Source organism: Triticum aestivum, chromosome 1B, assembly GCF_018294505.1.
Source record: "Triticum aestivum cultivar Chinese Spring chromosome 1B, IWGSC CS RefSeq v2.1, whole genome shotgun sequence".
NCBI lineage: Eukaryota > Viridiplantae > Streptophyta > Magnoliopsida > Poales > Poaceae > Triticum > Triticum aestivum.
In genome coordinates this window covers 166,847,944-166,857,982 of record NC_057795.1, presented here as the reverse complement: position 1 = coordinate 166,857,982, position 10,039 = coordinate 166,847,944, and the positions used below count along the sequence as shown (strand labels likewise).

At 43.4% G+C, this 10,039-nt stretch overlaps 1 protein-coding gene across 4 annotated transcripts; it reads left to right on the top strand.

Moving 5' to 3' along the window:
* Positions 1-616: 616 nt before the first annotated feature.
* LOC123113910 (arginine--tRNA ligase, cytoplasmic) lies at positions 617-8,302 on the top strand. 4 transcript variants are annotated; one of them, XM_044535245.1, is made up of 18 exons: positions 617-865; positions 1,500-1,622; positions 1,709-1,842; positions 1,949-2,024; positions 2,166-2,267; positions 2,362-2,577; positions 3,440-3,520; positions 3,647-3,730; positions 3,807-3,911; positions 4,630-4,808; positions 4,977-5,061; positions 5,205-5,406; positions 5,475-5,544; positions 5,661-5,730; positions 6,086-6,175; positions 6,283-6,351; positions 7,725-7,823; positions 7,985-8,302. In XM_044535245.1, exons 2-18 carry the CDS (start codon positions 1,566-1,568, stop codon positions 8,093-8,095), a joined length of 1,830 nt encoding a protein of 609 aa, XP_044391180.1. In that variant the 5' UTR covers positions 617-865; positions 1,500-1,565; the 3' UTR covers positions 8,096-8,302. The 4 variants fall into 4 exon arrangements, with proteins under 4 accessions (XP_044391180.1, XP_044391169.1, XP_044391174.1 ...); XM_044535234.1 differs by having other exon boundaries at positions 621-865; positions 1,504-1,622; XM_044535239.1 differs by having other exon boundaries at positions 689-865; positions 1,504-1,622; positions 1,718-1,842.
* The last annotated feature ends 1,737 nt before the right edge of the window (positions 8,303-10,039 follow it).

Sequence of the window (10,039 nt, the reverse complement as noted above, 5' to 3'; positions counted from 1 at the left end):
CTGCACCTAGACGACGCCATCTGCTCCTCTGCGTTCTCGAGCCTGCTACCGCGGCGGTGCCTCCACCACCGTCGCGCGCGTCGCTCCACCTCCGTCGATAGATGAGAAGGGACGAGATTGGGGAGGGAACAAGCGGGAAGTGAGAGGTGCTTCTGGAAGCAGATATCTAGTCCACCACCACGCAGCCACGGGCGTTCGCGCATGATACAATACAACGCGTTACAAAATGCTGATGAGGACAACTAGCCCACGACAAGATTATTGTGCCTCGACCAACAGCGACAAGCATATTCGCTCGAGATTGCTAGAAATCTAACATCGGTTGCATAGTATTTGGAGGCAAAAAAATGCATGTTCAAATCTTAACCGGCTGGTATATCCACACTTAAAAAACACACTGCAAGACAAACACATATATGTCACAATGTCTTTGTCTATTGTTTTCGAAAAAGAGTGTTAAAAGTCTGATGTCACATTTTTAACCATGTCAAATCAAATGTTTTTATATGGCATATGTCGTCAGATTTTTAGCGAAATCTGTTCAAAAATCTTAACCTGTTCGGCATATCCACACGTAATAAGCCCCAAAGACTGAAATTTAAAAGTCAAAACAAAGCAAATTTCGAGCGGAAGCTGTGTTTGGCTCCATATCCACGCCCCAAAGAGGTCGAGACTTGACGGGCCCGATAAGGCGGAGCGAAAACCCTCGCCTAGCCTTTCCCTGCACGCGGCGTGGGAGCGTATTTATTCGCGAACGAGGTCGAGATGCGGGCACTCGCGGCCGCAGCAGCAACTGCAGTAGTGGCGGCGCCTACCCCCGCGCGACTCCTCCTCGTCTCCGCCCGCCGCGCTGCTCCGCGATTCGGTGAGCCCTCGCTTCTCCCGCGAATTCTCCTCCTCCCCCAATCCCATCCGGTTCCACCCCGCTCCGGTTGTTCATGGCGCCGCGCGGTCCCCGCGTCGCCCGGAGTTGCGAGGTCTGATTTGGCAGCAGAAATCCGAGGGGTCATGGGTTTGAGTTTGGTGCGGTTTTTGGTTTTGGGTCAGCGCCTGCGAGCTCCGAAGATTTTACAGGGAATGGCGGATTGTCTACTGGACCTTTTACGGGGTTTAGAGTGTACGGTGCTTGAGATGTTTGGTTTGAATTTAGTTTCCCATGGTTCCGGTTTATAGCACTCTAAAGTAAATTTGTTGTGCACGAATCTGCTAGTCAGCGTATGGGGGCATGCGAATTTACCCACAGCTTTTGGAATTGGGGATGAAAAAGGCTGTGGTTCATTCTGTACTCTGCTCAAGTTAACCTATGACATGCTAGGTTTAAATTGTAGCTTGGGGATTCGTGGCTGTCGAACTGAATAGCATCTTGCACTTGAAGTAGCATCCGGTTAAATAGCATCTTGGAAATTCCATCCGGGAGTTCGACAAGCTTCACTAAATAATTCCTTTTTTTGGGGGGCCTAATTTCGGCCTTCTTGCTTATCTTTGTGCTGCCTATCTAGCTAGGTCATTGTAGAGCATCTCCGTTCGCAAGGTCACCTAGGAGCGCCTGCTACGCTTCCACCACCATGGGAGACGAGACCTCCACTTCTGCCTCAGGCTCGGCCCAGGAACCTGCAGCACCGGTGAGTATTGGGTTGCTGGTTCTGGAGATGATTGTGTTGTGTGCCCCTGTCTACTTGATTGTGATGGTGGCGTCTCAAACTGCCAGGCCCTGCAGGGAGCTGGGAGTGTCAAGCAGCAGATCTCCAACTTGGTGGCTCTGTCACTCCGTGCGACAGTGCCTGAAGTGGATGTAGAACCGATAGTTGAAGTTTGCACGGGAAAGTTTGGTGACTACCAGTGGTATGTCCCCTATGTGTCTATTTTATTTGATGATCTGGACATGTGCGACTCCTGTTCATGTTAGCATCCCTTCAATGTGCTCAAACTTTACCTAAACCGTATGCAGCAACAATGCAATGGGATTGTGGTCAAAAGTAAAGGGATCCGGGACAAGCTTCAAAAACCCCAATGCAATCGGACAGGTTAGAATGACCCTAACTCTCTTGATGCTGGTGGTTTACTTCAAGATCTCATCGTGTAGGAGTGTTCTTTCGTAGGTGCCACTACCATTATTTCCTTGTTTATTCATTTCAACCTTTTCATACGTGCTGATTTTTTCACAGGCGATTGCTAAGAACCTGCCTGCCTGTGATGTAATTGAATCAGCCTCTGTTGCTGGTCCTGGTTTCGTGAATATTGTCTTATCCAAGAGCTGGGTTGCTAAGGTCTGCCTGAGATTGTTTTACCTGCAAGCTTTGCATGCATTCATTGATACTACAATTCCTTTCTGCTAAGCACCAATGAACTACATTGTTGCAGAGAATACAAGATATGCTTGTGAATGGCATCACAACTTGGGCATCAATTCTGCCAGTTAAGAGGGTAGTACTTGATTTCTCATCCCCTAATATTGCAAAGGAAATGCATGTTGGGCATCTAAGGTCAACAATCATCGGAGACACCTTAGCACGCATGTTTGAATTCTCAAATGTTGAAGTTCTCCGACGCAATCATGTGGGAGACTGGGGTACACAGGTAATAGATTTGGTGCTATGACCTTTAGTTTCTTTATTAGTAGTTTCTTTTTTCTGGTGAAAAATACGGGTACAAACATATGACCCCTTAATCTGTTGAACCCTTTTGGTTCATAGATATTGTTGTTATGCACATAAATTCATCCTTATTTTTTCCTGGGTGAGGTTATGATATTTGGGCCTGCATCCATTTCCAGTTTCATGTACCTTTGACACATTGATGCATTAAAATGTTCATTTGGTGCGGTTCTTCTGTGCCACCAAATATTTGCCAGGTTCTGTTGGTGGTGTTTTCCATGAGATCTACTTACTACCTATGACACTATGATGTACTCTATTCATTGCTGCAATGTGCACTACTTTCTGTACTTCGGTAGTTTGATAAACTAGAGCTTGTTTCCACTTCACAATCTAATTTGATTTAATTTGTCTATCCAAATGTTACCGTGTTTTCCTTTAGCTCTTCGATTGCTCTTTGATCACATTTTATAACCTTGTAATTATTAGATGTACTATTAATATCTAAGCTTTCTTATCTACTACCTCCGTCCAGAATTAGTTGACGCTCAAGCGGATGTATCTAGCACTGAAATACGTCTAGATACATCCGTTTGAGCGTCAACTAATTCTGGACGGAGGGAGTATTTTGTAATATACTCACAGTTGAAATTGTACTTGATCGAACCATTTTGTGTCGTGCTGGAGAAATTGGAGTCTTGGTATATTGCATTGGCAGAGATATCTACTTCTGCTTGTTCTGTAGGCACTAGTAACTGAAAAATTTGCTTGCTTATATGGAGGCCTTCTAAGTTAAATGAATTTCTGCTTCGTGTACTAAACTATCTTGGTCTTTGTTCATGCAGTTTGGAATGCTCATAGAATTTCTATTTGAAAAGTTTCCGAATTGGGAGGAACTTGGCAGCCAGGCTATTGGTGACCTTCAGGTAAGGTGTTGTTCCATGCATTGTGCTTGTTTTGCCAGAGTCAAAAGAAGTGCTTATTTTACATTGTGTTAGAATTTCTGATTCATTAAACAAATAGTCATATATTAATTTGGTTATTTGCTGCAGGTTTTCTATAAAGCATCCAAACAAAGATTTGATGAAGATGCAGAATTTAAAGATAGGGCCCAACAAGCTGTTGTTCGGTTACAGGTAAGTTCACCTTCTTGCATGTGGAGTCTGGGAAGATTGTGTTTTTTCTTCTAACCTCAGCAATAACACATTGTAGGGAGGGGAGGAGAAGTATCGTGCTGCTTGGAAAAAGATATGTGAAATCAGCAGGAACGAATTTGACCAGGTTTACAAGCTCTTAGATGTACAACTTGAAGAAAAGGTAATGTTGCTTTTTTTACTGATCTATAAAGTTTGCTCAATAAAGTATCGTGGAATGTAGCTGCAACCTGATTTTTCTAATGTTCAAACCAACGCATCTGTTTCTTGAATGTTTGCCCTCATAATATCCTTGTTGTATGCAAATTGCAACATGAAATATCGTACTTTCTTGAACTGGAACTTGTGCAATGTTTGTTGATTAGCATTTTTGCTCAAAGGTGTTTATTTTCTTTCTCCCACTTGAATCATAATGAAGAACATGCTGGTAGTCAAATATTAAATCTTAGTTTACTCACCCTGGCATATTTTCTCATTGTCATAGAATCCTCGCAGATCCAAAATTTACAATTGCTGCCAATTATTACAATCTGGCTTCACTTATTTGTTGTTATGGATCCTTTTAATTTAGAAATTTAAATAAAGCCCTGTCTTTTTTGGCCAATTTCTTCCGCTTATCATATTACCAGCCAATATTTCTTGAGATATTTTCAAGACTTAAGAAATCCCTTTTTGTTGTGTATTTGTTGATGCCATTTTTCTGCAACACTTTATACTTTGCTTTATCATCCAAAATCACTCTGATCAAAGCATCTGTGTTCCTTTGTGTTCAATCGCTTGAATGTTTATATACATGTTGTCTGTCTCTTCCCCGGAAGCAACCAAAAGGTTATCGATTTATGTTAAATCGATGAGACGAAGCTAATCTACTCACTTTTCAGGGGGAGAGCTTTTATAATCCCTATATTCCGCAAGTCTTGGAGAAATTGAGTAGCCAAGGTTTGATCGAGGAAAGTGAGGGTGCTCGTGTAATATTCATTCAAGGTCATCAAATTCCTTTGATAGTCGTTAAAAGAGATGGTGGCTTCAACTATGCCTCGACAGACTTGGCTGCTCTTTGGTTAGTAGCTAAATAATACATGTTTTTTCCTTCATATCTTTCTGAGTGCCTATTTAGCTGTTTTCTGTAGAAGCAAAGTGGATATATTTTCATAGTTGATGCAGTCTTGTTTGTGCAGTGATGGATTTTATGAACTTACACCTTTTCTTGGTCCTTGCTTTTATGAAGGTACCGGCTTAATGTTGAAAAGGCGGAATGGATAATATATGTAACAGATGTTGGTCAGCAGCAGCACTTTGATATGTTTTTCAAGGCATGTACAAAGTGCCATTTATCTTTACCAGAAACATATTATTGCAGTATTGATGCTAGTAATTCTTCAGATCAAGAGAACCGTTTTTATCTTCATTCCATATTCTGCATGGGATTTTGTTTTACATATTGTTTTTGTTTCAGGCTGCCAGGATGGCTGGTTGGCTTCCAGATCCAAAGGAAAAGAAGTTCCCAAAAACGAGTCATGTTGGGTTTGGCCTTGTTCTTGGAGCAGATGGCAAGCGCTTCCGAACTCGTAGTACTGAGGTTGTTCGGTTGGGAGACCTACTTGATGAGGCTAAATCTCGAAGTAAATCAGAACTTCTCCAGCGTCTCACTGAAAATGGTAAGCAGTACGCTTATACAACTTTGTTTTGTTTTTTAGTAGTCTTATATGATCATGGTTTTGTTCAGGTAAAATTGTTGACTGGACTGATGAGGAACTAGAGCAAACTTCAAAGGCAGTAGGATATGGCGCTGTCAAGTATGTACCAGTTTTTCTTCTTTTATGAGGACAAACTTGTTGGACTGAAGTTGAATAATTAAACCTTTTCAATCTTAAATCGATTTGTATAGTCATGTTTTCTATCTTCAATGCAGGTATGCGGATCTGAAGAACAACCGACTGACTAATTATACGTTCAGCTTTGATCAGATGCTAAGTGACAAGGTATTTTCAAACTCCACCATTTTGTGGATGGATCAACGTCTTTACTCTATGGCTCAATGCTCTGCACCAAGTCTTTTACTGTATTTATTTTGTGTGTTTCTGTTGCTGGCATGGGGTGCATGGAAGCTTGCTATCCATGTGCCAGAGCCATGAGTTGGTTGCGAGATCTTATGGGTTTCACCTCTAGCCTACCCCAACTTGCTTGGGACTAAAGGCTTTGTTGTTGTTGTTGTTCTGTTGCTGGCATTACTGTATCGTCTTTCTTTTGCATGAAGGGAACTTTTATTCTGACCTCATCATCTTTTTGCTCACTCTCCCTAATTTTTATTTACATCCTTATTCCCTTTGTGAACAGGGAAATACCGCTGTCTATCTTCAGTATGCTCATGCTCGTATCTGCTCCATTATTCGAAAATCCAACATGGATGTAGAAGAGCTAAAAGTGGTAAACACTCGTTAGCTTTTCATGTTTATGCTGTGAATTATATAAAATCACCATGAAATTCTTTCGGCCATTGGAAATGGATTAAATTGTTAACTTTTTGTTCTCAGAGTGGGAACATTTCTCTTGCTCATCCAGATGAGCGTGTCTTGGGACTGTATCTTATCCGTTATGCAGAGGTATGATTGTCGCCGCAACTAAATCTATTCATTTGATCCAGCGCCACAACTGTAGTCTGGTAATATTGTTGAACTGTGAGCAGGCACAGTGATTAGTAAACATTTGATTGTGCTAGTTTTTTTCTTTGAGGAATTTTGTGCTAGTTGTTTTGGGTGCAAATAAAGCGTGTTACACACAATGTGATCAATACATTTTACTTCAACCCCTTTTGCCCTAGGCTATGAAAAGGTAGTTTGCTGTATCATATGACTGAAGTGCCAATTATGTGTAGACGCATGGGCAGCTGTTTGGATGACTTGGCTGTGAGTCAACAAAAAGTTGTACATCTTCTTTCCTCCCCTAATTTTTTGTCCTTTCTCCCGTTCCTGATGGACCCCTCCCAGGCTAGGTCTCTGCCATAGTTTTAAAAACAGGACTGGGTAGTGAACTGGTCAAAGCCGGTTTGCCCGTCTAACCGCTGGCCTAACCAGTTCGATGTGGTTATATTCTGTAGATTCTTAAGTACTCCCTCCGTATCAAAAAACAGTGTCAAGAAACGTCTTATATTTTGATACAGAGGAAGTATGTTTGAAGGAAATCTGACTTGATATGCGTTAGGAAACTGGTTTTATAGATAATACTCCCTCCATCCCATAATATAAGAGTGTTTTTGACACTAGTGTAGTGGCAAAAACTCTCTTGTATTATGGGACAGAGGGATTACTTGCCAAATTCGATATGAAATCAGAACAACCTGGTTTATGGGCCATTGTGCTCTTGTGGGGTGGTTTTGGTAGGAGGTCATGAGTTAGAATCAAGGAGAAATACTAGGCTCCTCGCACTGGCACGGTGTCTGCCATGTAAAGCTGTAAATCCCCTTGAGATCCACGTTTGCTTACCTCCCCATTCCTGTCCGTGCTAAAAAATTACTCCCTCCGTTTCTAAATATAAGTCCTTCTAAAGATTTCAATACGGACTACATACAGAGCAAAATGAGTAAATCTGCACTCTAAAATATGTCTATATACATCCGTATGTAGTCCGTGTTGAAATATCTAAAAGGACTTATATTTAGAAACGGAGGGAGTAGATTGGTGGTTAAATGGCGACTGAGCCACGTGTGCTGGTGAAGGCATCTATGATAAGGATGGTACTGTCTGCACGATGTGCCTCCACATCAAGTGCGGAGAGTGCCGCACCAAGTATGTTGCTTGCTGGTGTGTGGCTTGTTCCGACCAGTCACCTAGTAAAGCATTGGGGCACTTCTATTTTCAAGTTATTCCTGTATGTTACTATGCATCAACAACTAATACCATTAATGAGGAGTATGGCTTAATTAAGTGTGATCTTGTCCTCCTTTTGTATTGATTTGTTACGTGCTTCTATCTGTCAGATTGTTGAAGAGGCATGCACCAATCTCCTTCCCAGTGTTCTGTGTGAATACCTATACAACTTATCCGAAATGTTCACAAGGTTCTACACAAACTGCCAGGTATACTTCTATCTATTTCCATGGTTTAATTTATTCGAAGTGAAAAAATGGCAGCAGCTTCCACCTACTAGGGCTAAAAGCGCCAGCCTCCCATTTCACAGCGACAACGCCTAGCACCTTTTAGCACGTGAGATGTAACCGCTATCTTTGTCAACTCACAGGTTGTTGGGTCACCGGAGGAGCCAAGCCGGCTGTTGCTTTGCGAAGCGACGGCGGTCGTCATGCGACAATGCTTCCAGCTGCTTGGGATCACACCGGTTTACAAGCTGTGATTGGCCAGTGTTTGATCTTCTACATCATATACATTTGTTTCCACCCAAGCCCGTCTCCATGGTTACAGTTTTCGTCCTTGTAACCTAGTTGGCACCACTAACATACGCTCGAGTCAGATTGCCCCATTTGTGAACTGAAGCGTCTGGTATTCTGGTTGAAACGTACTATGTAGCAAAGGATAGTCGAAACATGTTTGTTTTTTGGCCTGTCCTTTTTGTGTCATCTACTATCGTGCCTGGCTCTCAACTGCGTCCAACCAGGCTTTGATTGAGTTGAGCGCAACAAGGTGAGAACCAGGGTCTCACAAGCATGGGCCACGACGGCGTTGTTGACGCTCACTGGCAAAACCATCACCCTAGGAGAAGAGTCTTGTGAAGGCCAAGATTACCGAGGCTCGCAGGCCCCTAAGCTGCAATTTTTTTCTGTGGGTGTTGCTCCGACAAGGCCCCCCTCCATGTCATCATCCCGACAAGACTTGCTGGGCCTTCCTGCAGCGACGCGTAAGAACTACGGAGGGAGTACACCCTTGCCACGGCCTACGGGGGTGGAGGGTTAGTTGTCGTGTGGGGGATGTAGATGACTCGCCACCCCTCTTTTACCGGGAGAGTGACACCTTCCCCTAACGTGATGGTAAAAGGAGTGAGTCAGTAGGTATAATAGAGACTACTCAGTAGGCTATAAGAGCTTTCATGTTCGTTGATGTCTTTGCCTTCTTCGGCGCTCCTGTTACTCTTTCTCCGTGATCAATGAATTTGGTAGATCAACTACCAACATTCAAAAATAAATAAATAAGAGCTTTCATGTTAGCAGAATCACATGTGGAGGAGAGAGAAGTGAGAAGAGAGGACCAATCCGGGTTCATGTGTCGCCAGGCGATAACACAGGCAACGAGGAAAAGCAACCTGCATGCGAGCTTTATGGCGGGCGTTCAGCTCCTCCCACCCAATCATGTGACTTCCCTTTGCCTTCGGCAGCATCCATGCATTGAATGCATGCTTTTTCAAATACGGGCTATCGATGACATGGCTCTACTATAGAGCCACCAACCGGCTTTACTATTAATCTTACTTTAAAGCTGCAATGACAAGACAGACGTCTACTCCTTCTTTTTCGGTTTATAGGGCTTATTTCAAAATTTTAGTTTTTCCATTTTATAAGGCTCAATTTAGTTGTTTCTTATCACATGTTCAGATTCCAAAGTGCATTAAATCATCGCATGCAAGTATTAAGAGAAAATTGATCAATGCATGTACTGCATGCATGCATTGCAATTGATGCATTGGTAAACATACTTTTTTGAGGAAAACAAAAACATTAATTGGGTGCTTTTGCAAACTCAAAAGGTATTCCACCACTCACCATCTACCTTGGTTGGTGAGATTTTTGAATTGAGCCTTATAAACCGGAAAGGAGGGAGTATGCCTCAGTAAGGGGATGGAGCGCCACATACCCTTGCATTTAGTGCGGTTGTTACGGCCGTAGAGGCCCACCGGGCAATCTTAGCCCACAAGTTATCTTAGGTTAATTCTTATGCAAATTATCTTAGGTTAATTCTTATGTAAGTTATCTAGGTTATAAATATAGGCTGTAAGACTCTTTGAAATAAAGCAATAGAAAGATTATCTTTATTGTCCGGCTCCCAGAGGAGCCGGAACCCTAGCCGCCCCACTGCCTTTTGCGCTGCCGCCGCCATCTTCCTCTCCCGCGATGCCCAGCCGCCGGCGAGGCCGCTCATCGCCACGCCCAGCCCCCTCCTTCCCCTACTGCCTACGGCCAAGACCGGGCAAAACCCTAGCTCCTAACACCTTGGTATCAGGTACCCGGGGTTCGACCATGTCTTCACCGCCTCCAAACCCGCCACCACCACCGCCGCCGCTGCCCGCCGCCTCCCCCACCGCCGCTGCCCGCCGCCTCCCCCACCGCCGCTGCCACCGACTCCACCA

Coding starts and splice junctions, on each gene's coding strand:
- LOC123113910 (XM_044535234.1), top strand. CDS start 766: ATGCGGGCACTCGCGGCCGCAGCAGCAACTGCAGTAGTGGCGGCGCCT. Junction 866..1,503: donor CCGCGCTGCTCCGCGATTCG/GTGAGCCCTCGC, acceptor CTATCTAGCTAG/GTCATTGTAGAGCATCTCCG. Junction 6,352..7,724: donor ATCTTATCCGTTATGCAGAG/GTATGATTGTCG, acceptor TCTATCTGTCAG/ATTGTTGAAGAGGCATGCAC.